The sequence below is a fragment of the Rutidosis leptorrhynchoides genome, chromosome 8 (genome assembly GCF_046630445.1).
Source record: "Rutidosis leptorrhynchoides isolate AG116_Rl617_1_P2 chromosome 8, CSIRO_AGI_Rlap_v1, whole genome shotgun sequence".
In the NCBI taxonomy this organism is placed as follows: Eukaryota; Viridiplantae; Streptophyta; class Magnoliopsida; order Asterales; family Asteraceae; genus Rutidosis; species Rutidosis leptorrhynchoides.
In genome coordinates this window covers 103,213,466-103,241,431 of record NC_092340.1, presented here as the reverse complement: position 1 = coordinate 103,241,431, position 27,966 = coordinate 103,213,466, and the positions used below count along the sequence as shown (strand labels likewise).

Below are 27,966 nucleotides of genomic sequence, written 5' to 3'. Positions count from 1 at the left end.
TGGCCATCACTCACTAAGTTTAACACCATCTTCTGAATTTGGTATAAGAAATGATGCGTAACGTGACAAGCTCCTCCAACTCTACAAGAGGCATCGCCGCCATTGTTGGCGTGGGTCCCAATCTCGGTCGTTCCGTCGCTCGCAAGTTCGCTCACGAAGGTTACACTGTCGCTATCCTCGCCAGAGACTTAGGTATATTTTTATTTTTATAAATATATAATATAAATATATATTCGCTCCGTCCCTTGTAAGAAATATATTTTGTGTTGATTGATCGAATCGAAATAATTTGTAGGGAGATTGTCTAGATTTGCCGATGAAATAGCGCGGGAAGAGAAAGCACAAGTGTACGCAATTCGAATAGATTGTTCCGATACACAAAGCGTGAGAGAAGCATTCGAAGGTGTATTGTCGTTAGGTTTTGTGGAGGTTTTGGTATACAACGCTTATCAACCTATCCCATGGCACCATGGCGGTCCCTCTAATTTCTCCGATATTCGTCTCGATTCGTTTCAAAAATCACTAGCCGTATCTTCTGTTGGTGCTTTTCACTGTGCTCAACAGGTATCTATACACCCTCAGAAATTCACTTTTATTATTTGGTTTTTTCTGACGATAGTTTTAAGTGTTAGTCTTAAGTGTTGTTAATTAAGGTGATACATACACTAACTGCCACTAAAATGTCAATATTAATTGTCATGGTGCTATGTATGTAGAAACACTAATGAATGTTAACGAGAAATTATGAAAATTATGAAAAGATCCAAAAAATTATGAAGATCCAAAAAATCAAAATAAATGATATCCTCCGGCTGTGGATGGTAACTTATAAAGTGCATTAAAGCTTGTACCTAGAACATAACAAAGTAAACAATAACAAACACGAGACATTCTAACGATATGTTGGCAAAAAGGTTATTAACATCTCAATAGTATTACTACTATTTTAACCAAAAATGTCATTGTATTACAAGTCTACTAATTTAAATTAAAGTTTAATAATCAACAGTGACGATTCTAAAATCAATACTCAATTGAATATTTGGATCCTATACAATTTGAATTATACTTTGTAATTTTTTTTCTTCTAAATAATGGTTATTTACTTCCATAAAAATCACTAATTTTAATAATATATAAAGCCATATCTATAAATTTAGTAGTAACCTACACAATTTTAATTTTATTTCATTGTATATAAGAAATATTTAATGGGGTCAAAAGACCCCACTTAATCTAAGATACCCTCGTCACTGATAATCAATCTAAACATAATTATATTCTCGTTCACAATCATTCACACATAAATAAGTAGGGGTGCGAATTAGCTAGTTATTCGAGCTTGATTCGTTGAGAGCTCGATTCGAGTCAATCCTAAACGAGCTCGAGCTCAAGCTTGAACATATTTTAAAGATATTTTAGTAAATGAGCCTAAGCTCCAGCTTAAACTCGAACAATCTCGAGAGATTTAACGAGCCTTTCAAATTTATACATCATTTATATTTTTATAATAATATAATATACAATATAACTATATATTAAAACCTTCTATAAATATAAACGAGTCGTCTCGACTCTCGTGCAAAGATCAAGCTTAATATTTTTTGTTCGAAATAAATTAAGTTTGAGCTCGAGCTTAACTCAAACTCTTTGAATTGTAAAGGAGCCGAGTATGAGCTTAGTGGAGCTCAACTCGTTTTGTTCACTCCGCTTACGTCACTCCTAATCATGGCATACTTCCTCTCCGGCATTAATTGCCACATAAGCGTCATATCAGTACTTTTTCATCAGAACTAACCAGAACTAAACACTCTCAGTCATGACATACTTCCCCAGGAAAATTGAAACTTAGTATATTAATTTAATTATTGTATGGTACATACGATACAACTAAATGTACTACTCCCCTATAGAAATTATTGTCCTCAGAAATGTCTCAAAATGACACGAGTCAGGTCTAAGGATTGAGGACTAAGTGAGGGCTAGTTGCCCCATCCAAATAGGCTATGTGGTTTAGACCCAAAAAGATAAGCTAATATTATGTTTGTAACCACTCTTCTGTATTAGGTATTGCCTGGAATGGTAGTAAGAGGAAGAGGGACCATTTTATTCACCGGATGCGCGGTTTCTTTATCAGGCAGTGCCGGATTATCTGAATTATGTACTGTAATGAATTTTTCTTTACATGTGCAGCAAGTGCAACATCCTAACAACATAAATTGAAAATTAGTTTACTTGCTTACTTGTTAATTTTTGTATTTTTATGTTAGGTTGTGGCAAGTTTGCATTAAGAGGATTATCCCAATGTTTGGCTAAAGAATTTAATCCACTCGGAATCCACATCGCGCACGTCATCATCGACGGAGTAATTGGTGCATCTAGGTGCGTTCTTTTTTCCTTTATATATTCTTGATTCTTCACATATTCTTTCTTAAAAAAAAAGTATCACAAGAAGAAAAACAATAAGCGAATCGGCAATCCGTCTTGATGACATGATGCTAAAAATAGAACTTTTTCCCCCACTTTGGTTGTAGATTCTCTATGATTGTGATTCTTGCCATTTGTTCACTTTGTTTTAAATTATAAATTCGCCTTTTTGAAAAAGAGAAACACCGTGTTTAGCTCATTGATTTCATTTTATTTAAGTGTTGCTTTCATAATATATGATATATTTGTGGGAAGTTCACTAGGAATCAATCTCTTTCTTTACGAGTAGAGAGATGACTTTTCTTACCATACCTGATCGAGAGTGTAGAGATACTGTTGGAACATTATTTTTTGTATAAACAAAATTCATACATAATTTGAAATTAAGAAATACATTGTGACTTTACTCTTTATCAAAAACTACTTTGACTACATGTTATATACAGTACTTGTTTTTTCTTCTGTTATTTTTTATATACAACATATAAGGTATATGTAGTCAACTAGAAATTAATCACAACAACAAAATTATACTAATTAATTCAATGATCTTTTCTTCCTCACTAAATTGTGTTCATATAAGCTTCCTAGAAACTTCATATTAATTTAAACTTGATACTTTCTTAAAATATATTTTTTTTTATCAAAATTACCCAGAATTCACCCCGTAATCTAGATCTAAGCCTCTTGATGACTTGCTATCTTACTGTTTTGCCAAAGCTTTTGAGTCTTGTTTCTTACTTTTTTTTTCGTAAAAATTCTGGCTACGATCTTACTACAACCTGCTGACTATTTTCTCGCTAATTTGTTACTTCCTACTGTTTTCTTGCTTCTGATCACAAACTATGATCCACCATGCTGCAAGCTACTTGCTACTTTGCTTTCGATCATGAGTTGTGATCACTTGCTGCATCTAACTTCTTCTTTGATGTGATGACTTGCTTTTTCTTCTTGTTAACTTGCTCCTAATCACAGATTTGAGACTGCTTGCTCCTTGTTTATTTTTTTCAACTTGCTAACTTGCTTCTCTGCTTTCAATGATCCTAGATTGTGATAATCTTGTGTAAGTAACTAAAGAGGGAGGGGGGGGGGGTGAATAGTTACCTAATACAATTTTTAACATTTTTTCGATGATTAATAAGATTTGACCAATCCTTGATCACATTCATCAACTCAAGCCAATGTGTGATGTGTTTATGTTTGTAATAATGTAGAATGTAAAGTAAGGAACAAAAACACAAGGATTTAGAGTGGTTCGGGTGGACGCTAACTAATCCACCTTAATCCATTCCCCGATTCAGTAATCGAGATTTTTGCTTCACCAAGCACCTTTCTCAAAATCAGGTGGAGATCCAATTTACAAGCCTTGTACTTCTCCTTAGACAACAAACCTAATCCTTCTATTCCTTTGAAGGATTACCTCCAACTTAGATCAACTTGTCTTCATCTTGGTCATGTATTAATCTCCAATGAGATTAATCAACTCTCTAGTTCCCTTTAAGGAAGATGATAGCTAAGCTAGCATATGCTTCTAATTACAAAGTACAAAGGCTCACTCTTTTCTAGTGATGACAATCCTAAGACAATTCTAAGGATTATTACAACACTATGCAAACTTACAAAGATAAGAATTTGAAAGTAAGTTTACAAATACACCTTTTATAATCTATGGGATTATAAAACTTCTCTTGCAAATCACAAACATATGCAGAAGTGTTATGTTCTTGTGATTCTCTGATAATTTTGAGTTGTAGCATGCAAGAGGTCCAAGTCTTCAAAGTTCTCCAAGACTTGCTATTTATATGGAGAGATAAACAAGTCAGCCATGTCTGCGGCTTGACCCAAGGTCGACCGTGGGTCGACCGCACGCGGTCCAGTCCAAAATATGTATTCGTTGTATAGCCATTTTAATCAATTTTGGACATCACTCTTTGGATACTTTACTTCATTTAACACCTGCAAAAGATACCCAACATCCTATACAAGTACTATATGCATTAAATGTCCATTTACCTTGGATGTATTGCCTTGAAAGTGACTTATCATGCTCAAAGCGAAAAGTCTAACATTCTTGGATACAAGTCATGATAATCATTTGAGGAAATCTTAGTTTTGTCATAATTCTTTATTTGTAATTAACACATTTGCAAAATATCCATTGGTTGGTCAACATGTCATTGATGACACAAATCCACTTTATTCAAAAAGCATGCTAGTATTCAAATTTGAATTTGTTTATAATTAATTATGTGTGTTAATGATGTCTTGACAATTTAAGCAAGTAGTAACAATTAAGCATGTTGCAAGACATCAAGTAAAATCAAGTTATAAACTTAATTTTAGACTTAGACAAACCTATGTATGTTAATTATTCATTGTCTTTTAAGATCACTAGGTTATGACATTTAAAGCATTATCCAAGTAGCACAAGCATATAATGAAGTAGTCCAAATACTAGTTGGTGGAATCCAACTTGTAACACATAGCAGCACATGGTTCATACATACACATTTTAAATAACTACTTAGCATTTAACACTTAGCACATAGTCAAATAATACACATGTATTAATAGTAAGTAGTCAAGTAATATTCATGTAATGACGAGCATGATATCACTAAATAATTTAGAATTAAACGTATAGTGATAACATAGCATCAAGCTAAGGCTATGTAATTTTTACTTGCAAAGTAGCATTTGCAAGATTAATGTATAAGTATACATTAATATCTAACACATGTACAAGGAAGGAGCAATTCTTGATTGAGACTTGCTGACCATCCTAAGAATGTCTAGATACATTTTAGATGTACATGTTTTCCTAAAATACTTATGTGTTATCCTTAATCAAGGCTTAATCGTCATTAAGGTGTCATTAGACGTGATTAACCAAGATTAGTGTTTTAGTGACCAAAACACCTTTGGGTATAAAGGAGGCAACTATTCTAAGCATGTTTGAACCGGTTTCATGAATTATAGATGCCCCGAAGTAGTCGAACTAAAATCAATGGATTTTGGGACAGAAGCTTCTACTGTCAATCCACGGTCAGCCGTGAAGTCGACCGTGCAACCCTGATTTCATAAATCTGGATGCAAGTCTCCACGGTCTGACTTACGATCAACCGTGGTCTTAATCGTGTATCTTAGTTTTTATTTTAAGCTTTATTTGGTTTTGGTCTTTTGCTAGAGTAAGTGTGGATTACATCACCATTAGTTATGTACATAAGTCATCATCAAAACACTTATTGTTATGGGTTAAGATTAGTATAGTCATCAAGCATAATTTCACATTAACCTACATTCTTCCCCAACATTCTCCCCCTTTTTGATGATGACAAACACATAAGTGATGGTGGACATTTATCTATATATATTTTCAAGTATTAACATCACTTATCCTTTCTCCCCCTTTTGTTGAAGCAAAAAGGTTAGCTCCCCCTGGAACTAAGCTCGCCCTAAGACAAATGCTCCCCCTTGAACCGTACACGGTGAAAAATAACAATAGAAATCACAACACATCAAAAGACACAAATTTTATTCATTCTACACAAGAAATACACATAAACACCAATCATAAAAGAGCACACATGAGAATCATGCAATAAATATCTCATACGAGATTTGCATGATTTTGGTAGGGATTTAAGAGTTGTGATCGGAGTCGTGATGATTTTCTCTGATGATATCCTCAAGTTTGGTTAACTGTTGGCCAATTTTCAAAATCTTTCCATGAATTACATTATTTTGTCCCTGAGGTGAGAGAGAACAAAAATTAGGAGGATTGTCCCGTGAAGGTTCATGACTTGTTTGGATGAAGCTCTACATCGTGGGTATGAAGATTCTTGAGTGGCATGGTGAAGGGGAGATGTTATACCAACATATGTGAATAGTTTATGTTAGATGATAGGTTAATGGCCCAACCCAATTGTGGGCTTGGGTCCATTAGGGTTTGAATAGTTATTAGGGTTTATGTGTATTCTATAAATATCGCTTGAATAATGAATAATAAGGCACGGGTTCAATTTTCTAACATGGTATCCGAGCCATACGATCCTGGTGGAACCACCTCCTCTTAACACAATCGGCACCGCCGTTATCATCTCACTTATCGTCTGTAACTTGGCTATCTTTTTCTTTTAATTAGTCTTCAAAAAAAAAAAATTCCTCTTTTTCTTGTTTCCTAGAGATTCTGACAAACTATCCATCCAACATCCATAAATCATCAAGTCTCTCACACGTGTTATAGAGAGATGAAAGTCACCCATGTGGCTTCAAGTTTTCTCTTCTCTCGAAAATCTCAATACCCATAAACCCTAGAAAGAAAGAAAAAAAGGTCGTATGCTACCAGCCCGTTACATTTTTTTTTTCGCATCGCTATTTCTTTTTCTTTTTTATTGTTTAATGTTTATTTAATATAATAAAATAATAATCGGTGTGGGGCTGAGCCGCCTAGCTTGACTAGGTTCCAAACCCCGAAAAAAAAGGAATATACAAAAAAAAAAAAAAAAAAAACTCTTTTGCAGTGTTGAAGATGACTGTTCTCGTCGGCAAAAGTTCTATGCCCAAGTCCTGTTCAATCCTTAGGCAAAGCAAGCCACGGCGTAAAAGAAAAAAAAAACGCTACGGAAAAGAAATACGCAGTCAAGCAATATGCAACCACATCCGCGAATATCTGTCTATTCGGCGCATCAAACAAGAGAAAAAAAAAGTTACTTTTATTTGTTTATTTGTTAGCGTTTCTTCAATATTAGCTTTTTCTTCCAGTCCGAGCTTTCGCGATTTCGCCGCTTGGACTGCGGGGGAGTGTTAGATGATAGGTTAATGGCCCAACCCAATTGTGGGCTTGGGTCCATTAGGGTTTGAATAGTTATTAGGGTTTATGTGTATTCTATAAATATCGCTTGAATAATGAATAATAAGGCACGGGTTCAATTTTCTAACAGTTTAGTTAGGTGTAGATCATACGGAAGGGACATATGAAGATTTTGAGCCGCATGTTGCATTCTTGATGCCATAATAAATGCTACATTTACTTTGAATGAGTTCAAGAGACACCATAGGAGAGTGATCTCATTTGCAGCGAGATGCCTAAGTTGTTCACCCTTTCCATAGACGTTTGATGTAATGATCTATTTCCAGAGATCATACGTTGAAGCAAGATGACGACAAAGAAATCCATCCTCACTTATGGAATCGGTTTTGAGTGTTCCATTGCATAATGTTTCAAGAACACTATCTCTCTTTATCCATTCAGGAAATTCATCAAAGGAGTTTAGGTTTAGAAAGAATGTTCGTCCTTCATTCGGAACATCCATGATGTCTCTAAACTCTTCAAGTGTCAAGGAATAGCCTTTTTCATAAAGTGAAAATGATAACTTCCCATCAATTTGTGAAAATTGGAAGTTTTTCTAGAATTCTTTGATGTGAATAGGGTAAAGTGGTCCTCTTATATGGAGGAAGGCATCCCACTTAATTTTGGATAGATTGTCAAGAGAGTAAGTAAATAAGTGATGGGTAAGCACTTCTCTTCCCTGAACAATGGACCACATTTCTTAGGATTAAATGGTAATGAGTTTGCTTGCTTTGATTATTGATTTATAGAGAGTCGTGGATGTGAATGATAATAAGTACCTAACTTTGATGCTTTTTCATCAATTTGGTATAGTGGAATTGATTACATCCCAGTACTTTATTGTACTTTCAAATAAATATTAAGGAATGGGACAAAGCGTGACAGACTGTCTACGGCTTAGTCTATGGTAGGGTCAGCCGTGCTTAGTCATTGTTTGATTTGTTTGGTTTCTTTCAAGAGTTGTAGTTTACCACAAACATAAGGCTATTGCTCATAACAAACAGACAGTTATAAGTTTCCTAAGATCATAGTAGTCACGCATTACATTTATTCAAAAGTTAAACAAGCACTTCACAAGTCTTATAAACCGCACATCTAATTAAGCATCCTAAAATCTCTTGCATGAGAGTACCTTCGCCATGTCCTTTATAGCCTTCAAGATTTTAGAGTTGTTCTCTCTGAGCTTCACTTCTTTCTTAAGAATCTTGTCCACCCTTGCGCTTCGGTTTAGGTTCAAGAAATCTTGATAGTTTCTCTCCATGCTTTCCTTCTCGCTTTCGAAAAAGATTTCCTTCACTCCTGATGCCTCACCGGGGTCGTATTTGTCCATGTCCTCTGAGTCACTGTCAGAATTCGCACGTCTTTTGCGAGATGTTCTAGATTGATGACTGCTTCTGACAAGATTGAGTTTGTTGATTGGCTTAAGAGACGGGGCGTGAGAAAGATGGTGAGTGACTTTCAAATGAGTGAACAACATGCTGAGATGTAGACCGTAGGGAAGTCCTCTGGTCTTTTCAGTGAGTACCTTGTTCATTCTTGTGGCCATAAGAAAAGCAGCATTGATAGGTTAATCGAACTCAATAGCCCACATGACAAAGATTTGTGTGGCATGAACATTTGAATGATTTCCTCCTCTATAGTAGATGTTGTGATCTATTATCTTGTTCCATATGTTGTACATAGGTAATAGATCCTTTCCCATCAAACCATGAGTAAGAATTTCGGAGTGGTCGACGTTGGGGTTGCAGAAATGGTTTAGAAAGTCAGTTGCCTAGATGTATTCGGGTAAATTTTCCATCTTGTGTTTCCTACTGTAGAAGCAGTGTCCTGTAGTAGGAACATTCAACATTGTACCAAATTGCTCCAAAGTAAGTTCATACCAACAATTTTTTAGATGGAATTTTATGATGCCATCTTCGCAGCTGAAGCTGGCATAGAATTCTTTCACAAGTTCCAGATAGACCAATCCATCGAGAAAGAGGAATGATGTTAGTGCCAGATGTGAAAACTTATCAACGGCATCAGGAAATGCTTTTGCAATTGACCACCCTTCCTTTTATGATCTTTTGTTTGCTAATCCATTACTTGTTGTAAGCAATTTTTGCTTTTACACCTTTAGGTGGCTTATAGATTCCTTGATCTCTTGATTTGGCATCTTTGGTCCTTGCCATTTCCTGTGCATTAACACTTTAATTTAAATCAAAGTGAACATACAAATGACTCAATTTTTAAATCAAAGTTTTTGCAAACTTAGCTAACATAAACACGATTGTGTTCTAGTGTTAACTTTCTTTACATTCTTACCCTCTTTCGGTAAGGAAGTGTTTGCAAATATATGAACACATGTTTTCAAAATATTCATATATGAAAATGATTTGCAAACTTAGTTATCATCAATACCTAGTGTTTTGATGTTAACGTTCTTCACATTCTCACCCTCTTTTAGTGACAATGCGTTTGCACTTTATATCATTAGGGGTTTCATAATGTTCACATGGATTCGTGTTTTGTAAATTCGAGTTTCATCAATATAAAAGTGTTTTGATGTTACCAGTTTCTACATTATTACTCTTCATTAGTGACAATGCATTTTAATCATGTGAACAATGAACTTATGAAAACCTAATCTAGTTGTATGATGAACCCTAGAATCCACAATCTTAAATTGATGCAATGTTAATCATGATTTCAAAGATTTTAGAAGTTTTCATGAACACAATTTATTATTAGCATCAATTTTGAGAATGATTTTCGAATTAGGGTTTCTTCAAGCAATGTTTGAAGAATACATCATACCCACACAATTGAATGAAGGGAAATCATAGATTAATCTTACCGAGATTGAAGATTAAGGATGAGAAGGAGTAAATTCGTCTGTGTGCGGTTGGAGATCTTGAGCTGTGGAAGAGAGGGAGAGAAAAATGATTTTGAATAGAGTGGGGAATGAAGTCAAGAATTATATTAAATAGCCCGTCAGAACACGTGTGGTCGATCTACGATCGACCGTGAGTTGAGCCGTGAATTTTGACTGCGGTTTATCCTGCGGTCTGTCGTGGTTCGACCGTGCAGCTTGGAATAGTGACCTTTTGTCCACTTTTTTTTATGTCTAGTACGTTTTGGTGATTTTGTTATTCAGTAGAATACTTGAGGACAAGTTTTCTTTGCATAACATTGTATGATCACTTCCAACTGATGTTTTATCAACAATGACACATATGTAGGCATATATATATATATATATATATATATATATATATATATATATATATATATATATATATATATATATATATATATATATATATATATATATATATATATATATATATATATATATATAAAATACATAGATCAACTTGTCTTCACTATGGACAAGTATTAATCTCCAATGAGATTAATCAACTCCCTCGTTCCCTTTAAGGAAGATGATAGCTAAGCTAGCATATGCTTCTAATTACAAAGTACAAAGACTCACCCTTTTCTAGTGATGACAATCCTAAGACAATTCTAAGGATTATTACAACACTAGGCAAACTTACAAAGATAAGAATTTGAAAGAAAGTTTACAAATACCCCTTTTATAATCTATGAGATTATAAAACTTCTCTTGCAAATCACAAACATATGTACAAGTGTTATGTTCTTGTGATTCTCTCATAATTTTGAGTTGTAGCATGCAAGAGGTTCAAGTCTTCAAAGTTCTCCAAGCCTTGCTATTTATATGGAGAGATAAACAAGTCAGCCGTGTCTGCGGCTTGACCTACGGTCGACCGTTGGTCGATTGCACGCGGTCCAGTCCAAAATATGTATCCGTTGTATAGCCATTTGAACCAGTTTTGAACATCACTCTTTGGACACTTTACTTCATTTAACACCTGCAAAAGATACCCAACATCCTATACAAGTACTATATGCATTAAATGTCCATTTACCTTGGATGTATTGCCTTAAAAGTGACTTATCATGCTCAAAGTGGAAAGTCTAACATTCTTAGATACAAGTCATGATAATCATTTGAGGCAATCTCAGTTTTGTCATAATTCTTTATTTGTAATTAACACATTTGCTAAATCTCCATTGGTTGGTCAACATGTCATTGATTACATAAACCCACTTTAATCACAAAGCATGCTAGTATTCAAATTTGAATTTGTTTGTAATTAATTAAGTATGTTAATGATATCTTGACAATTTAAGCAAGTAGTACAATTAAGCATTTTGCAAGACATTAAGTAAAATCAAGTTATAAACTTAATTTCAGACTTAGTCAAACCTATGTGCGTTAATTATTCATTGTCTTTTAAGATCACTAGGTTATGACATTTTAAGCATTATCCAAGTAGCAAAAGCATATAATGAAGTAGTCCAAATACTAGTTGGTAAAATCCAACTTGTAACACATAGCAAGACATGGTTCATACGTACACATTTTAAATAACTACTTATCATTTAGCACTTATCACGTAGTCAAATAATAAACATGTATTAATAGAAAGTAGTCAAGTAATATTCATGTAATGACTAGAAAGGGATAACTAAATAATTTAGAATTAAACGTATAGTGATAACATAGCATCAAGCTAAGGCTATGTAAGTTTTACTTGCAAAGTAACATTTGCAAGATTAATGTATAAGTATACATTAATATCCAAGACATGTACAAGAAATGAGCAATTCTTGGTTGGGACTTGGTGACCATCCTAAGAATGTCTAGATACATTTTAGATGTACATGTTTTTCTAAAACACTTATGTGTTATCCTTAATCAAGGCATAATCGTCATTAAGGTGTCATTAGGCGTGATTAACCAAGATTAATTTTTTAGTGACCAAAACTCCTTTGGGTATAAAGGAGGCAACTATTCTAAGCACGTTTGAATGCGTTTCATGAATTATAGATGCCCCGAAGTAGTCAAACTAAAATCGATGAATTTTGGGACAGAAGCTTCTACGGTCGACCCACGATCAGCCGTGAAGTCGACCGTGCAACCCTGATTTCATAAATCTGGGTGCAAGTCTCCACGGTCTGACCTGCTGTCGATCGTGGTCCTAACCGTGTATCTTAGTTTTCATTTTAAGCTTTATTTTGTTTTGGTCTTTTGCTAGAGTAAGTGTGGGTTAGTGAACTTGTATATTTATGTCAAGATATCAACCATCACATTTAGTTATGTGCATATGTCATCATCAAAACACTTATTGTTATGGGTTAAGATTAGTATAGTCATCAAGCATAATCCCATATTTACCAACATTCTCCCCCAACATCTTGCAGTTTGCTTTCCTCTCCTTGCTTAATTTGCATAAGGTTACAATCGACCCACTTGCTATGAATCCGAACGTACCTCTCTAATACCAATGTTTGAACATTGCCTTTTGTATAGATACAATTCGCACCTAGCTTGTAATAAAGGATGACATCGTGACTTTTCTTGATATCAGAAACTACTACGAGTACATGCTATATACTTTCTTTTTCCTTCTATTTCTTTCCACATAACATATAGCATATATATAGTCAACTAGAAAACTAATGTATCTACTAAATCATACTAGTTAATATTTTCTTCCTCATCAATTGTTGATCATATGAGTTTTCGGAAACTTTATTTTAATCTGAGCTACATACTTTCTTAAAATAAATTTTCTTCTTTATTAAGATTACTCAACAGCTACCGGTCTTTTTTCTCAAGGTAAGGGAACAACTATCTAATCATCTCCATTTAGTTGGTTACCACCCTTCTAGTTGTGCGTGAGGTCTCGAGTTCGAGTCTCACATGGGGATTTCATAATGCAATTTTCTTTGGAGTTAGTTATGGAGTCCTTTGGAGGCAATGATGTCTGAGCATGTCCTATGACAATTGTTTGAGGGGTGTTATCTAAGGGTGACTAAACGAAGAGTTTGTCCTATGATAATTGTTCGGTGATCTTTGATACGTGGTACGGATATGGTTAGGTATATAGCATGTGAGAGCATGCAAGAAACACGTATAGCATGTGAGAGCATGCAACAATATAAGCTACTTAAGAGAAGTACATCCGGAGCATGAACTAAAAAACGAAAAAATGGGCCGATTCAGAAATATTGAAAGCACAGAAACTTCAACCATGAATATCGAACGAGCTTAAGTTTAAAATCCATTGGTTCCAATCAATTTCGAGCTTCTTTGAACGGCTTGAAATCCATTCGAACGACTTTATTTGAATTTCGTTTAGGAGCATCGAGCCATTTTATTTTCTTCTTTCGAAATATAGTGAGATTTTCGTTTTGTCAAATCATATAACCACAAATTTACTCGATGGCTTGCCATAATTTTGAGGTAATTTTCGGTACCTTAATTCCTTTGAACAGTTCACCCAGATTTGATCGACCCATGCAACCCAAATTTCACCATCTATATACCCTATCTCATACGTATTTTGCAAATGGACAACTATGCAAAATGTGGTCAACCGATTCTAGTCCATCATCACAAACATGACATCGCAAAGAATTTAGATCTATACCCCGTTTATCTAACTCGACACGAACCAGGATCCTTTTCAAGTAAGCTCGCCAAACAAATATGCCAAATTCTGAGGTGGTAATTTGTTTCGCAATGTTTCGTTAGCAGGATTCATTTGTGGGAGTGTCTTTTCATCAATTAAATGCGCAAGATTCGAAGTAGTAAATATCCCATCTGCTTGTAAGTTACAAGACCATGAGTCAACACCATTGCTACCAAAACTGAAGCTATTTAATATCCTCTGAAGATTTGGTTCTTCCACTAAGCACACGAAACCAATTCTAGTTTTCAATCCATGAAGTATCATCTTTCACTAGAAGATCCATGACCAAAGCATCTTTGTCACTTTCAAGCCTAAAGAGCCTTCCAAATGTCTTACCCAGTGTTTGATCACATAACCATATATCTTTCCAAAGTAATGTGCAATCTCCTTTATTTACTATTTTCGTAAACGAGTCAGGAAACAATAAACCAAGATTGTCTATTTGTTGTCCAATAGTTCGAATATTATTCCAAGGAGCCCTTTTATTCAAGTGTTGATTTAGGTTTGGAACACCCAACCCCACATCCCTCCCATATATGCTACGAATAACTTTGACCCAAAAAGCTTTACTCGCAATTCAAAAACGTCACCACCATTTTCCTAATAGAGCCGAGTTTTTAGCTTTAAGGGACCCGATATTTAACCCCACTCCCTCATAAGGTAAAAGAATTTTATCGCATTTAACCTATGCAATTTTTTAGTTATCTCTCGACCTACCCCAATAGAAATTACGTCTCAAACCTTATAGCACGTTGATGAAACACGTCGGAGCACGGGACAGGGAGAAAGCATACAATGGTAGACTACTAAGCACCGATTTTATAAAATTAAGATGACCACCAAACGACAATGACTTAGTATTCCAATCTGCTAACCTAGTATGGAATTTGGGAATTTTAGATTCCCAATCTCAAGTGTTTCTCATCTTTTGCCCTGTTGGTAGACTGAGATAGGTGAAAGGAAAACATCCCACTCGACAACCAAAATACTTTGCGATTTCTTCAACATATTCCATTTGAATCCCAACACCATAGAGGCAACTCTTTTGGACATTTACGTTCAAACCCGAAAATATTTCGAAACATATTAGTAGTTTAAAAAGGTTTCCCGCGTTTCTTCTATCCCATTCTCTGGAAAAAAATTGTATCATCGGCATATTGAAGATACGAAACCATGACACAATCATACCAACCTCTATACCCCGAAACACTCTCATTTCTAGTGCATGTCTAACAAACATGTTTAACCCTTCTACCGCTAGTGGTGATTATTTGAGTTCACACTTGTGTTCACCTTTTAAACAACAAAACAACAACAAATCTCAATCTCACATATGTGGGGTATGAGGGAGGTAAGATGTAGACAATCCTTCCCTTAGTCTAGAATAAAGAGAAGTCATTTCTCTACCCAGAGTGAAACACCCCAAGAGTAGAGAAAGTTCTCCCTCTCAATGTTCTATAAATAGTGAGATTGCTTTCGAATGGAACTTAAAACAATAAGTAGGTTAAAAAAATAAAGTGTGAAACGCCATGAAAATGGTTCAAACGACCCCAAACCGACTTAATAAAAGACTTGTGAAAATACGACACATTTTTTTTGACATTAACAATATTTGCGTCAACATAAGTCTTATATCATCATGCCTTACACAATGTTAATTATAGTTCAAAACACAACAAGTACAAGTTCACAACACCGGGAACTCAAGTTCTTTAATTTAACAATGTTTAACATGACCCGTTTGACCAAAATGACCCACAATGAGCAAGACCGTCGGGACCATTTCCAAAAGCGCATTCCAATATCTGCCACATGCAAGCCAGGCCAATCCCTTACCATTGTCCTTCGATGTGCCACAATCTATAAAAAGATAAACAACGAGGGAGTAAGCTACAATGCTTAGTGAGTGCAATACTTATATGTATACATACATAAATCACTTACTTGTACCACTTACACAAAATTCCGCATACAAGCTATCATCACAAGCAATATAATTCCAACACAACACATTATGCTATAACAAGTCTATATGGTTAACCATACAAATAGTGCTAGTCATCAAATGAATTAACACTACCATACAAGTGCACATGGCCGCGAAGGCACCTCCCGGATGGCACCGCCATGTACACACGAATGTGGTCGCCGAAGAGTGTATTCGTTGAGTGACACTCACCACATCCCAAAACAACGTGGGGCCACCGAAGAGTGAATAACACTCGCCACAGTTAAATCGAATCGTGGTCACGAAGAGTAAAACCTTTTTATAAACACTCACCAACTAGTTTCAAGTGGCCACGAAGAGTGAACCTTACAATTGGTGTTACTCGCCACAACGCAATACAAGCAAACAACCTATATATACACACATATAAATACTCCACTCACTTTAATCACCTAGATGAGTCAACAATCGAGCTAGGACTTTAAGCTTGAACCAAGAGCAAGTCACCTAGCACAAATCACAACATCAAGCTATAACGCTAGTAGCTTGACCCAAAAATCCCTAAGTGCAAATTTGACCCATTTTGCACCCAAACCACCAATTAGGTCAAACAAGACCCAAATTACCCTAAATCACTAATGGCTAGTGATTTTGGCTCAAACACACCAAAACACAACTTACGGTCAAGTGCTATAAGCACTTCATGACTCATTTTAACCCAAATCGGGTTTACACCCAAAATCAACTTCCAAACCTACCCATTCGGGTTCCAATCACCAAAAAAATCACTAATACTAGTGATTATACCCAAATTGCAAGCCCTAACCATGGCCAAGACATTTTTCAACCCAAAACCTACCAACAAGGGTCAACAATACCCACAAATAGCTTCAAACACTCATTTGAGAGCTAGATGGGTTCTCTCAAGAACATGCAAGCTCAATGCCAAACATCAAATTGAATGAAATTCGAAGTTAGGATTGACCACCACTATCACAACGTAGCTAGGAGCAAGATGAACAAGGTTAACTCTTGCACTTTGAAGAGATTCAAGCTCTTTCTTCCTCAATCAAAGCTTTCTCACACTAGAAATGAGTTTCTCCCTCTAAAGAGGATGAGAGAGTTTGTGATTGTGAAATGAATTACAAATAAGCTTTGAGTTCAGTTCCACTAGCCTTAAACTCGTCCACATGTAAAAAGACCCAATTGCCCCTTATTTAGAACCCTTTAAATCTGGTTTAAAACACATATATGTCACAAGAACGTCATTCCAGACCATGGAACATCGTTCCATTTATTAAGAACGTCGTTCCTTTTAAGAAGAACGTCGTTACTCAAACGACCTCAAAATGTTCTGTTCACCTGGCAACCATTTCCCTTATTCACAACGTCATTCCTGTCTTTGGAATGCCGTTCCTTCATCTGGAACGTCGTTCCTCCCTAATGGAATGTCGTTCCTCATTCTTTAACTCACAAAATCCGTGCAAGTCTTAGATTCCACTTTACCGACGACATAGAGTGCACTTTTACCGACGACATAGGGCGCACTCTATCGACAGCATCCGGGACATCGTTCCTCACCTGAAAATATGGGGCGTTACAACTCTCCCCCACTTGGACCCGATCGTGTCCCCGCGATCCATGCAACATGTAAAGAGGGCAGATATTCCAACACAAATTCCTCAGATTCCCAAGTACACTCGGACCCCTTTCGGTGACGCCATTGCACCCAAGGTTAGAGAATTCGGATCTCGGGGAGATCTCGTTTGGACTTTTTTAGGGAGATATCGGCATCTCGGAATAAACTCGGGGAGATCTCGGACGTTGACTTATGTTGACTGCATAGTTTTTTTAATAAAAATATACATAAAAACATAAATATATGTATATTTATATTTATATACGTTTTTACGAGATTTTACAAAAATATCCGAGAAATGAGCGAGAAAATCTTAGAAATTATGAATTTTACAAGAAAATCTTACAAATTAGCAAGAAATTCGAGAAATCGTGGCTTTGACGAAGTTTGACCCCGTTGACAGAGAAATCTCGGGAGATGAACATCTCGTCTCGGTTGCCTTCTAAAAACGAGATCTCAGGGGAGATCTCGGGGGGGAGATCTCGGGAGATTTACAACACTGATTGCACCTTATAAGTCCGAATCCTCTTATTTCGAATTTATTTAACCTTTTCATCAAGAATGGCAACCGGCTCTTCCACATACTCTAGTTTGTTATTTAGAGTAATCTCGTTCAATGGTACCCACATCGAGTCATCCGCAAGACACTTGCGAAGATAGGAAATATGAAATGTGTTATGAATTACCGCAAGCTCTTCGGGTAACTCCAAACGATAAGCAACTTCACCAACATGTGCCAAAACTTTAAAAGGTCCAATAAACCGAGGAGCAAGTTTTCCCCACTTTCGGAACCTAATCACACCCTTCCATGGTTTGGATGGTCCTTTCGCTTTGACCGTCTGTTTAAGGATGAAAGGCGGTGCTCAATTTCACTTGAGTACCCATTTTTCTATGAAACTTACCCAAAATCGAGAAGAAAAATGCGTATCTCAATCCAAAATAATAGACCCGGTACTCCGTGTCTCGAAATCACCTCTTTTATGAACAACCTTGCCAACGCCTCCGACGAAATCGCCTCACGTATAAGGAGAAACAAGGCACTTTTCGTCAACCGATCAACGATTACCCAAATTGTATCATATTGCGTTCTCGCCATTTTGGCAACTTAGTGATAAAATCCATGGTAAGATGCTCCCACTTCCACTTCGGAACCTCTAACGGTTGCACCATACCATAAGGCTTTTGATGTTTGGCCTTAACTTGCAAGCAAGTAACACATTATTCAACATACTTAACCACATCACGCTTCATACCGGGCCACCAATACTATTTCTTCAAATAAAGATACATCTTTGTAGCACCTAGATCAATAAAATATTTTGATTTGTGCGCCTCATCGAGTAGCACCGTACGGTGACCACCCAATTTTGGCACCCACACCCGACCTTGATAACACAACAACCCATGCGAGCCTAGGACAATCGACTCCGCTTGTAATTGAATTCGCTCTTCGCGCTTGAAATTAACAAACGCCTCAACTTGAACCTCACCGAGTTTCTCGAGAAAATTATTTGAAAGAATCGTTCGCAACGACTTTACTTACAAACTCGAAACTTGGTTCTTCCGACTTAACGCATCCGTAACCACATTAGCTTTACCCGGGTGATAAAGTACCTCAAGATCATAATCCTTCAACAAATCAAACCATCGTCGCTGACGATTGTTTAAATCGCATTGAACAAAGAAGTACTTTAAATTCTTATGATCCGAATAAATCGTACACTTAATACCATAAAGATAATTGCACCAAATTTTGAGCGCATGAACCAACGCCACCAACTCAAGTGTAACGACCCAACCCGTCAATTTCCGGCCCGTAAAAATTTTCCCTTTTTAATATACATTAAATAACACTTTAGGTCCCATAACACAATTTCCAAAACGTATTTGTTTCCACATTACTTCTAACGACTTTAATAAAATGTACATTACATAATTAAATCATAAACCGGGTTATACTCATGACCCATTTGACTAAACCAAAGTACGTCACATGACCCGACTAATTACTTTTACACAAAACCGAGCATGGTGATTGGGACTACGCTACCCAATCCTAAATCGAGTCCAAAAGTAAGATCTTCTAAAGCAACCTAGCTAAGATCTCTAATCCCCACGCTTACTCGAGCCGCCATCACGCGAACCTATATTAAAATATCAACAACGAGAGGGTAAGTTAATGCTTAGTGAATGTAAAGGTACTATACACATACATATGCATAAAATGACTACGCATCACCAAGCACAAAAGTAAACACATACCACCTCCGCATGGTAAACAAGCTACAAAAGAGCACATACACAAAGTAGCTACACGCTACGTAATCATCAAGCTAACGCCACAAGATTAGCTACAACACAACAATAAGTATATACGCATATACAATAAATATAATCAACAACGTCAATAAGGTTAACCCCTTAACCTAAACCACATGAAGGTTGGCCGAACTTCACGCACCTTAGTGAATCCGAACTTCACGCGACTCACTACCCTCAAACAACTTGACTATTAAGGATGGCCGAATTTCACGCGCCTTTATGAATCCGAACATCACGCGACTCATACCTTAGTCAAACATCACAATAGGGTTGGCCGAACTTCACGCGCCTTAGTGAATCCGAACTTCACGCGATTCACTACCCGAATCATCTCCACGATAAATGCTAGCAAAACCCATAGCCAAAGGGTTTATCCAATACGCTAGCCAATCACAACATCAAGGGTAGTAACCCAAAACGCATAAGCGTATCACATGGACCCGAAGCACAAGAGGAGTCCATTCACCCACACAAACATAGAGTAAACCCAAGCAAGGGTCACCCTACACACACACACCCATCCTATACATACATACATACATACATACACGTATAGTAAATTTACACTCACATTAAATGCCTCGATGAAGTGAAAACCAATCCTGCAACTCGCCAATGGAACGTACCTATTCCATTTATCACCTAATCATCAATACAAACTCATTTGGACTCTGGACCCGCCCAAATGAACAAAAGTGCAAATCACACCCTTTTGCACTTTTAACGCTACTCGAAGGTCCGAAACCAACAAGACCAAATCCCGCGTACCCGAAATACCTAAATGTACCAACTTTAGCACTCGAACGAATTTTAACTCGTGTTTCGCTTGAAACCCCATTTTGACCCTTTACATAGTCAAATTCTCACATTTACAAGTATTGACTTCAAAACGCCACCAACACAAGTTTATACTTTAACTTAACTCAATTTAAGTTTATAAACCTTACACATACGATAATCGAACCAAAATCACCAACAAAACCTAATTTTGACTCTATTCAAAATTAGTCAACCAAATGTACACAAATGGTTTCCACTACTTCAATAATCACTAATACTAGTGATTATTCACTCTTTGCAAGCCTTACATGTTTAAAATCGCTCACCAAACCCAAAACCCACCTTCATCACTTATAACCCGAATCCTAGTTATCATCTTCCATTAACAACTAGTGGGGTTCCATTTATGAACATACAACATACAATCAAAAGCCCTAAATTTAGATGATGAACACGAAAACGAAATTCGGAGTTAGAGTTTACCGCTAGTATCAACTTGTAGCTAAGAACGAGGAGAACAACGTGTTTTCTTGCTCCAAAGATCGAATCCCGCTTCTTCCGTTCCAAATCACACTTTGAATCAATTGGGGTTTTGAAGGAAATGAGAGAAAATTGAGAAGAAAAAGAAAAAGAAAATAAGAAAATGAAATGGGTGGATGAGGTTTATGGACACAAATCTGGCACACATGCAAAATGACCAAAATGCCCCTAGAAACCCTTAAAACTACGAAATTCGAAACCAGACTCCCAGAAGAGCCGCATCGCGACCTTCTTTCTCCGTGCCGCGACCTACAGCGTGGTCTGGTGGTCTTGGTTACATGCTGTCTGATCTTGATTTGTGTTCAATACCGCGTCGCGACCCACTAGGCCGCGCCGCAACCTAGTGTGGGTTTTGTCCACTTTTCGCGTACTTGAACCCCAACACACGAACACGTCTCGTACCCTTCATACACTAGACGTATATACTCTCTAGAACACGTGTATCAACCCTTCGATCACTCTCGTATTCTATTTACATACATGCAACATATATACTTACTCGATACACACACACACACACACACACACACACACACACACACACATATATATATATATATATATATATATATATATATATATATATATATATATATATATATATATATATATATATATATATATATATATATATATATATATATATATATATATATATATATATATATATATATATATATATTCGTTATACGTCGTACGTGCTCTACATATATACATCGTACGAATAAACGGGTCTTACATCAAGATCATGAGTCGGGTAGTTCTTCTCGTGCTCTTTTAGTTGTCTTGAGGCATAAGCGATCACTTTACCCCTTTGCATAAGAATACAATCGAGCCCACTTATCGAGGCGTCACAATACACCACCATGTCTTCCACCCCTTCCGGAACACTAACACCGGAGCTTAACACAACTTGCTCTTCAGTAATTGAAAAGCGGTTTCTTGCTCATCACCCCATTCAAACTTCACACTCTTATGAGTTAGCTTCGTTAAGGATGAAGCAATCTTGGAAAAATCTTGAATACACCGACGATAGTAACCGGCCAATTCGAGAAAACTTTGTACTTCCGTAGCTATAGTCGGTCGTTCCCAACCTTTAACCGCCTCAATCTTCCCCGGACCCACTTTAATCCCCTCTTGATTCACAATGTGCCCAAGGAATTGCACTTCTCTTAACCAAAATTCACACTTGGAAAATTTCACATACAACTTCTCCTTACGCAATGTCTTCAACAACTTACGCAAATGATGTTCTTGTTCCTCTTCATACTCTTCTAATAAACGAGTATGTCGTCGATGAACACAATTTTCGTGGGCACACTCGGTTCATAAGGTCCATGAATGCCGTGGGTGCATTCGTGAGACCAAAAGGCATCACAACAAACTCAAAATGCCCATATCGCGTTCGAAACGCCGTCTTCTCAATATCTTCCTTACGGATCTGCATTTGATGATAACCGGATCGCAAATCGATCTTAGATAAATAGCACGTACCTTGAAGTTGATCAAATAAATCGTCAATCCTAGGTAACGGATAACGGTTCTTGATCGTCACCTTGATAAGCTCAGGGTAATCAATGCACATACGCGTACTACCGTCCTTCTTCTTTACGAACAAGTTCAGAGCACCCCATGGCGAGCTACTCGGTCGAATAAAACTCTTCTCTAACAACTCTCGAGTTTGATTCAACAACTCATGCATCTCAGTTGGTGCCAAACGATAAGGAGTTTTGGAAATAGGGTTAGCCCCCGGAACCAACTCGACGCGAAACTCCACTGGCCTTACCGGCGGAACACCCGGTAATTCATCAGGAAAAACATCTTCAAATTCATTAATAACCGGAATAGATTTAATGGAAGGTGGATCATCACAAGTATCAAGAACATGGGCTAGATAAGCCATACCCCCACTAGACATGAGTCGACATGCCCGAGCATAAGTACAAATAGGCACGGGACGTCTTCGAGCTTCACCGTACACGATTAGCTCTCCCCCACTTGGGGTTCTTACCCTTACAAATTTCTCATGAGATGCAAGATTAGCTATATTATGATCGAGCCAATCTATACCCACAACGAAATCAAATTCACCCAAGGTAATAGGAACCAAGTCAATATCAAACTTCTCGGTTCCGAAATCAATAACACAATTTCTATACACCCTACTAGCCACCGAGAACCTACCATCAGTGATCTCGACTTGTAACGGGGAGTCTAGATCACACAAAGGACAATCTAAAGTAGTCGCATATTTTTTTGGAAACATATGACATATCAGCACCACTATCAAATAGAACCTTAGCGGGTTTAGAATTAACCAAAAAAGTACCTGAAACCACTTCGCTGGACTTCTTAGCATCATCGGTAGTCATCATGAAATTTTGGCCCCTCGGGGTCCCCGCCGCCTTTTTCAACCGCTTGGTGTTATCAAAGCTCTTATCACCCGTAGTCAACTCGGGACACTCGGATTTCTGGTAACCCTCGTTTCAGCAATTAAAGCAAGTGATCTTACTAGAAGGAGGGTTAGTACAATCACGAGAATAGTGCCTCTTTTGGCCACAATTGAAACACGTGGGAGTGTAACCTCCCGGTCCCTCTTTCTTCACACTTTCGACGCTTTCGGCCCCACTTTTTTCCTTCTTGCTCGGAGCACTACTAGCCTCAAACTTCCTCTTATTAAAAGCAACATCACTTTCTTTCGAAACATCAGACTCAAAGCCCTTGGCCACATCAAATAACTCGAAAAAAGAATTAACGTGGCCAAGACTAATCTTCTTACGCATATCATCATTCAAGGTCTTATGGAAGTCTTCCATCAACATGCGGTCATTCCCTTTATACTCGGGGCAAAACCGTACCTTAGCAAGAAACGTTGCCTTAAGAGTGTTTAGGTCCATAGACCCTTGTCGCAAGTTTCACAACTCATTCCGAATTCGAGTAAGATCGGCTTGAGTGCGATACTCCAAAAAGAACTTGGTCTTGAAATCATCCCAAGACAAACTCATGAATGGCCCTTTACCCATCACTAGTATTTTATCATCCAACCAAGTCTTGGCCGCACCCCTTAATAGGCTCGTAGCAAGCCTTGTCTTCTTGTTAGGTGGGCACTCACTCACCCGAAAACACCCTTCAACATCGGATATCCATCTAGTGCTTATGATGGGATCAAGATTCCCTTCGAAGAGCGGCGGCTTAGTTAACTTAAAGTTTTTGTCAATAAACCCCCTATTGTCGGGAACACCATGATTAAGCGGTCCCTCTTCGACACCACCCTCGACTTGAGGCGTTGGAAACCTCTTTTCGAATTCTTCTTTCACCACCTCACCCACACGTTCACATATGAGATCGGTGATTTGTTCATCCACGGTTTGTTGGAATATCTCCCTCAACTTCCCAGTGAAAAACCGAGGAATAGCTTTCGAGAGCGGCCTCGATCTTGGCCGTAAGATCATCATCATTATTAGCATTATATATATATAACTACTTAAACGTCCCCTTAATATAAAAGTTCAAAATCGCCACTGGGTAGTAAGAACTCTTTTGGTGGTCCTTGAATTCTATCTCACTGTTCATAAAAAATGAACAACTATCTATATTTTAAATATCTATACACCACGCACGCAGAATAAATATTGTTGTTACATTAATTAAAAGAGGCCAAGTCTAATCATGAGATTTATGTAGGGATGGCGCCTACAGGCGACGGGCGCGGATTCTCTATATCCACGACCCGCTCGTCAGGTTTTTTTCATGCTCGGTGGGACTCGTTATCCGCCCGTGGGTAAAGAATTTTCGCCATGCCTGTGGCCCGCGGATACCTGTGCCTCACTGGTAAACCCGCGAGTAATAAAAATATACAACATAATTAAAAAAATATATATTTTAGGAATACCAAATAATATTAGTATTATAAACTGTATTTACAAGCTACATACAAAATGACGTAAAAACTAAGTTTTTTACTTATATGTAATATTATATATTTAAGCATCAATCCATTACAAGTAAATCACTTTTAAATTCAACGTATAAACTTGTGGATAAATTAAAAAAATATCTCATAGATTAGCGGATCGAATTTTACCAACGATGGGTAATATATACTCGCGACCGGCCCAGAGGCGAAGCCAGATTTGAAGATGAGGGTGACTTATTCAATAAACAGATATTATATTTATAATTTATAATTAAGAATAATGTAAAACAAGGTAATATTTGTAGAGATAATGGGCTACTTTCATATTATATGAGTTTTGGAAGATTGAGTCAATTAATTTACAATTATTTGAACATAAAAATACATTTGAAACTTGCTCATTGAGAGAGGCTTATAATTATTTGAAAATAAAATACAATTGAGAGTTGGGCTTTATATGGACATTGGGGGAGGCTGAGCACCACTCAGTCCCCTTGTCTCCGCCTCTGGACCCGCTCGCTACCCGTCTGCGAGTAAAATTTTTTACAAGTACCCGTACCCGCGGGTAAGATTTAAAAATTTTACCCGCTCATCAAGAATCGGAAACCCATGACCCGGCAAGTTTTCTCTTGCACGCCGATTGCCATTCTTGATTTATTTGATCCTTTCAGTGTACACTATTAAAATTTATTCATATATTATTAATTTGGGACACTAGATATCACTACTCTATTATTGGGTGGGTGAGAGCATCTTTAACAATGGTGGGCGTGTTGGTGTGTTGATGAGTAGAGGTGGAGTGTTTCGCGAACGTGCTGTCAAACTGGTAAATAATGGGTGACGTGTTAAGTACCGTGTTAGGTGATGTGTTAAAATATGATTGAGAGTTGGGTAAAAACAGATATAAAAATGGAAAAGGACCAATCAGAATCAAGCACGCCTGGTTTTCTTCCCGTGCCACTAGCCAGCACGCCTGAGGCAAGTGCCATCAATGTTAGAAAACTTGGATTGTAAGTAAACCTTCGTGCCTGAAACGGAACCGACACCGGATTGATCTTTGAATCGTGTGAACACTTTCCTAATCGAATATTTCGACCCAATTAGTCACGGGTTACACCAAGTTTCGATTGGGATAAGACAAAGACTAGATTGTTGTCTTGGCTAGAAGAAAACAATCAAACAATTGCAGAGATTTATCTTCTAATTGTTTAATTTGAAAGTGTGTGTAAAAAGCCAAAATCTGGAACCTTTTCCAAATACACATAGAGTGTATTTATAATGGGTCAAAAGATTTCTTGAAAAGTCACAACCTTTGATTCATACCCATTAGTGTCTTGGAAGTTTACATTTATGTATTTAGACTTAAAATAGTCTAAAAACACAGAAAAACCGCAATTAAATGCCCTGGAGCAACCCCAAAACGTTTGGGGGTTCAAATGTGCCTTTTGGGTTGAAAAGTCACCTTTTCAGCGAGCCCAGTGTTAAGCCGCGCCGCGGGCCTGAGATCCGCGCCGCGGGCTAACAAAGAACCACACTTAAAAGTTAGCCAAAAGCCTCGACCTGGAATTTATGCCTTAAGCCGCGCCGCGGGTGGCGAGACCGCGCAGCGGCCTAATGAAGCCACCAGCATTTTTGTCTTTAACAAACTCTCGACCCCCAAAACACTCTTTGAGCCGCGCCGCGGGCTTCCTAGCTGCGCCGTGGCTTAACCCTATGTCCAGCGGCTCAATTTCGTGCTATGGTTTTTCGTGCGTATGGCCTTTTTCAAGATGCGTTTCGCATTCCTTAAATCCCAAATATTATTTCCAAGTCCAAAAGAAACCTCAAACCACCTCACGTTTTATGAACGTGTACTCCACACTTTCCGAATTCATGTAACGTATCAATGGTTCGAAAACACTTTCAACATAGTAATCCAATCCTTAAAATGAATGTTGGATCATGCTAAAATCACCAATAATCAACGCGCCTTGCTAGGAGCGTGTTGGAGGCGTGTTGGATTTAAAATTAGTGAGCACACCACCGTTAGAGGTGGTCTGATACAATCTAGCAGTTTCAAGAAATTACATTTGAAATAGTATTTGTTTACGTGGCCTTCTAATTACGGAGTATCGTAATTTATTATATTACTCTTTCAGACCCTGCAAGTTAACGTGCTACCCAAAACTAATGAAACTTTATCATAAATTGCCCAACCCCAATAAAAGGTCTAAATTGAAATTTGAAACGTCATATTCTATTTGTTATGCTCATTTAAATAGAGCTAGACCCATGCATCTTACAATGCGTAAGGCTACGTGTTGCATTCTTCATCTTTCGTTCATATTTCCATGTAATGGATATTTTTTTGTATAGTAATAATGAATTTAAATGTTATAAAAATAGAAATGTTGAAATTTGTTTTACAAAAATAGTAAAATCGGAGTTTGGAACTCCGGTTTATCACTTTTATTCGAAACCGGAGTTTGAAACTCTGGTTTGTGTAACGATGGTTTGTTTTCAATGATCATAATTGCAGAAATCTTAGGAGAGAGGACACAAACCGGAGTTCCAAACTCCAGTTTCGAGTAAAAAGTGACAAACCGGAGTTCCAAACTCCGGTTTTACTATTTTTGTAAAACATATTTCAAAATTTTTATTTTTGTAACATTTAAATGTATTATTACTATTTTAAAAAATAAATCCATGTAATGTCATTCTTCAATGATATGTCTCACGTGTTAGTTTATATTGGTTAATCGGTCTGTTATATCTTTGATCGACGTACATAAATGAAGAGATCATTGAATCATGATAAATGATAGCCTGGGAGTCATGTTTTGCAGGGTTGTAACGGTGTCACAGAGATTGTTGCTAGGGGAACATCAAAGTGTAGGAGGGGACGGATCTATGGACCCTGATTCGGTGGCTCAAACGTATTGGTATTTGCACATTCAGCCTCGGGCGGCTTGGACCCAAGAAATTGATGTCCGTCCACCCAACCCCAGATTCTTCTAA

General features: G+C 37.3%; 1 protein-coding gene across 1 annotated transcript; it reads left to right on the top strand.

Moving 5' to 3' along the window:
• Positions 1-50: 50 nt before the first annotated feature.
• LOC139861345 (uncharacterized) lies at positions 51-27,966 on the top strand. Its single transcript, XM_071849718.1, has 5 exons — positions 51-192; positions 296-564; positions 2,068-2,161; positions 2,271-2,382; positions 27,795-27,966. Exons 1-5 carry the CDS (start codon positions 51-53, stop codon positions 27,964-27,966), a joined length of 789 nt encoding a protein of 262 aa, XP_071705819.1.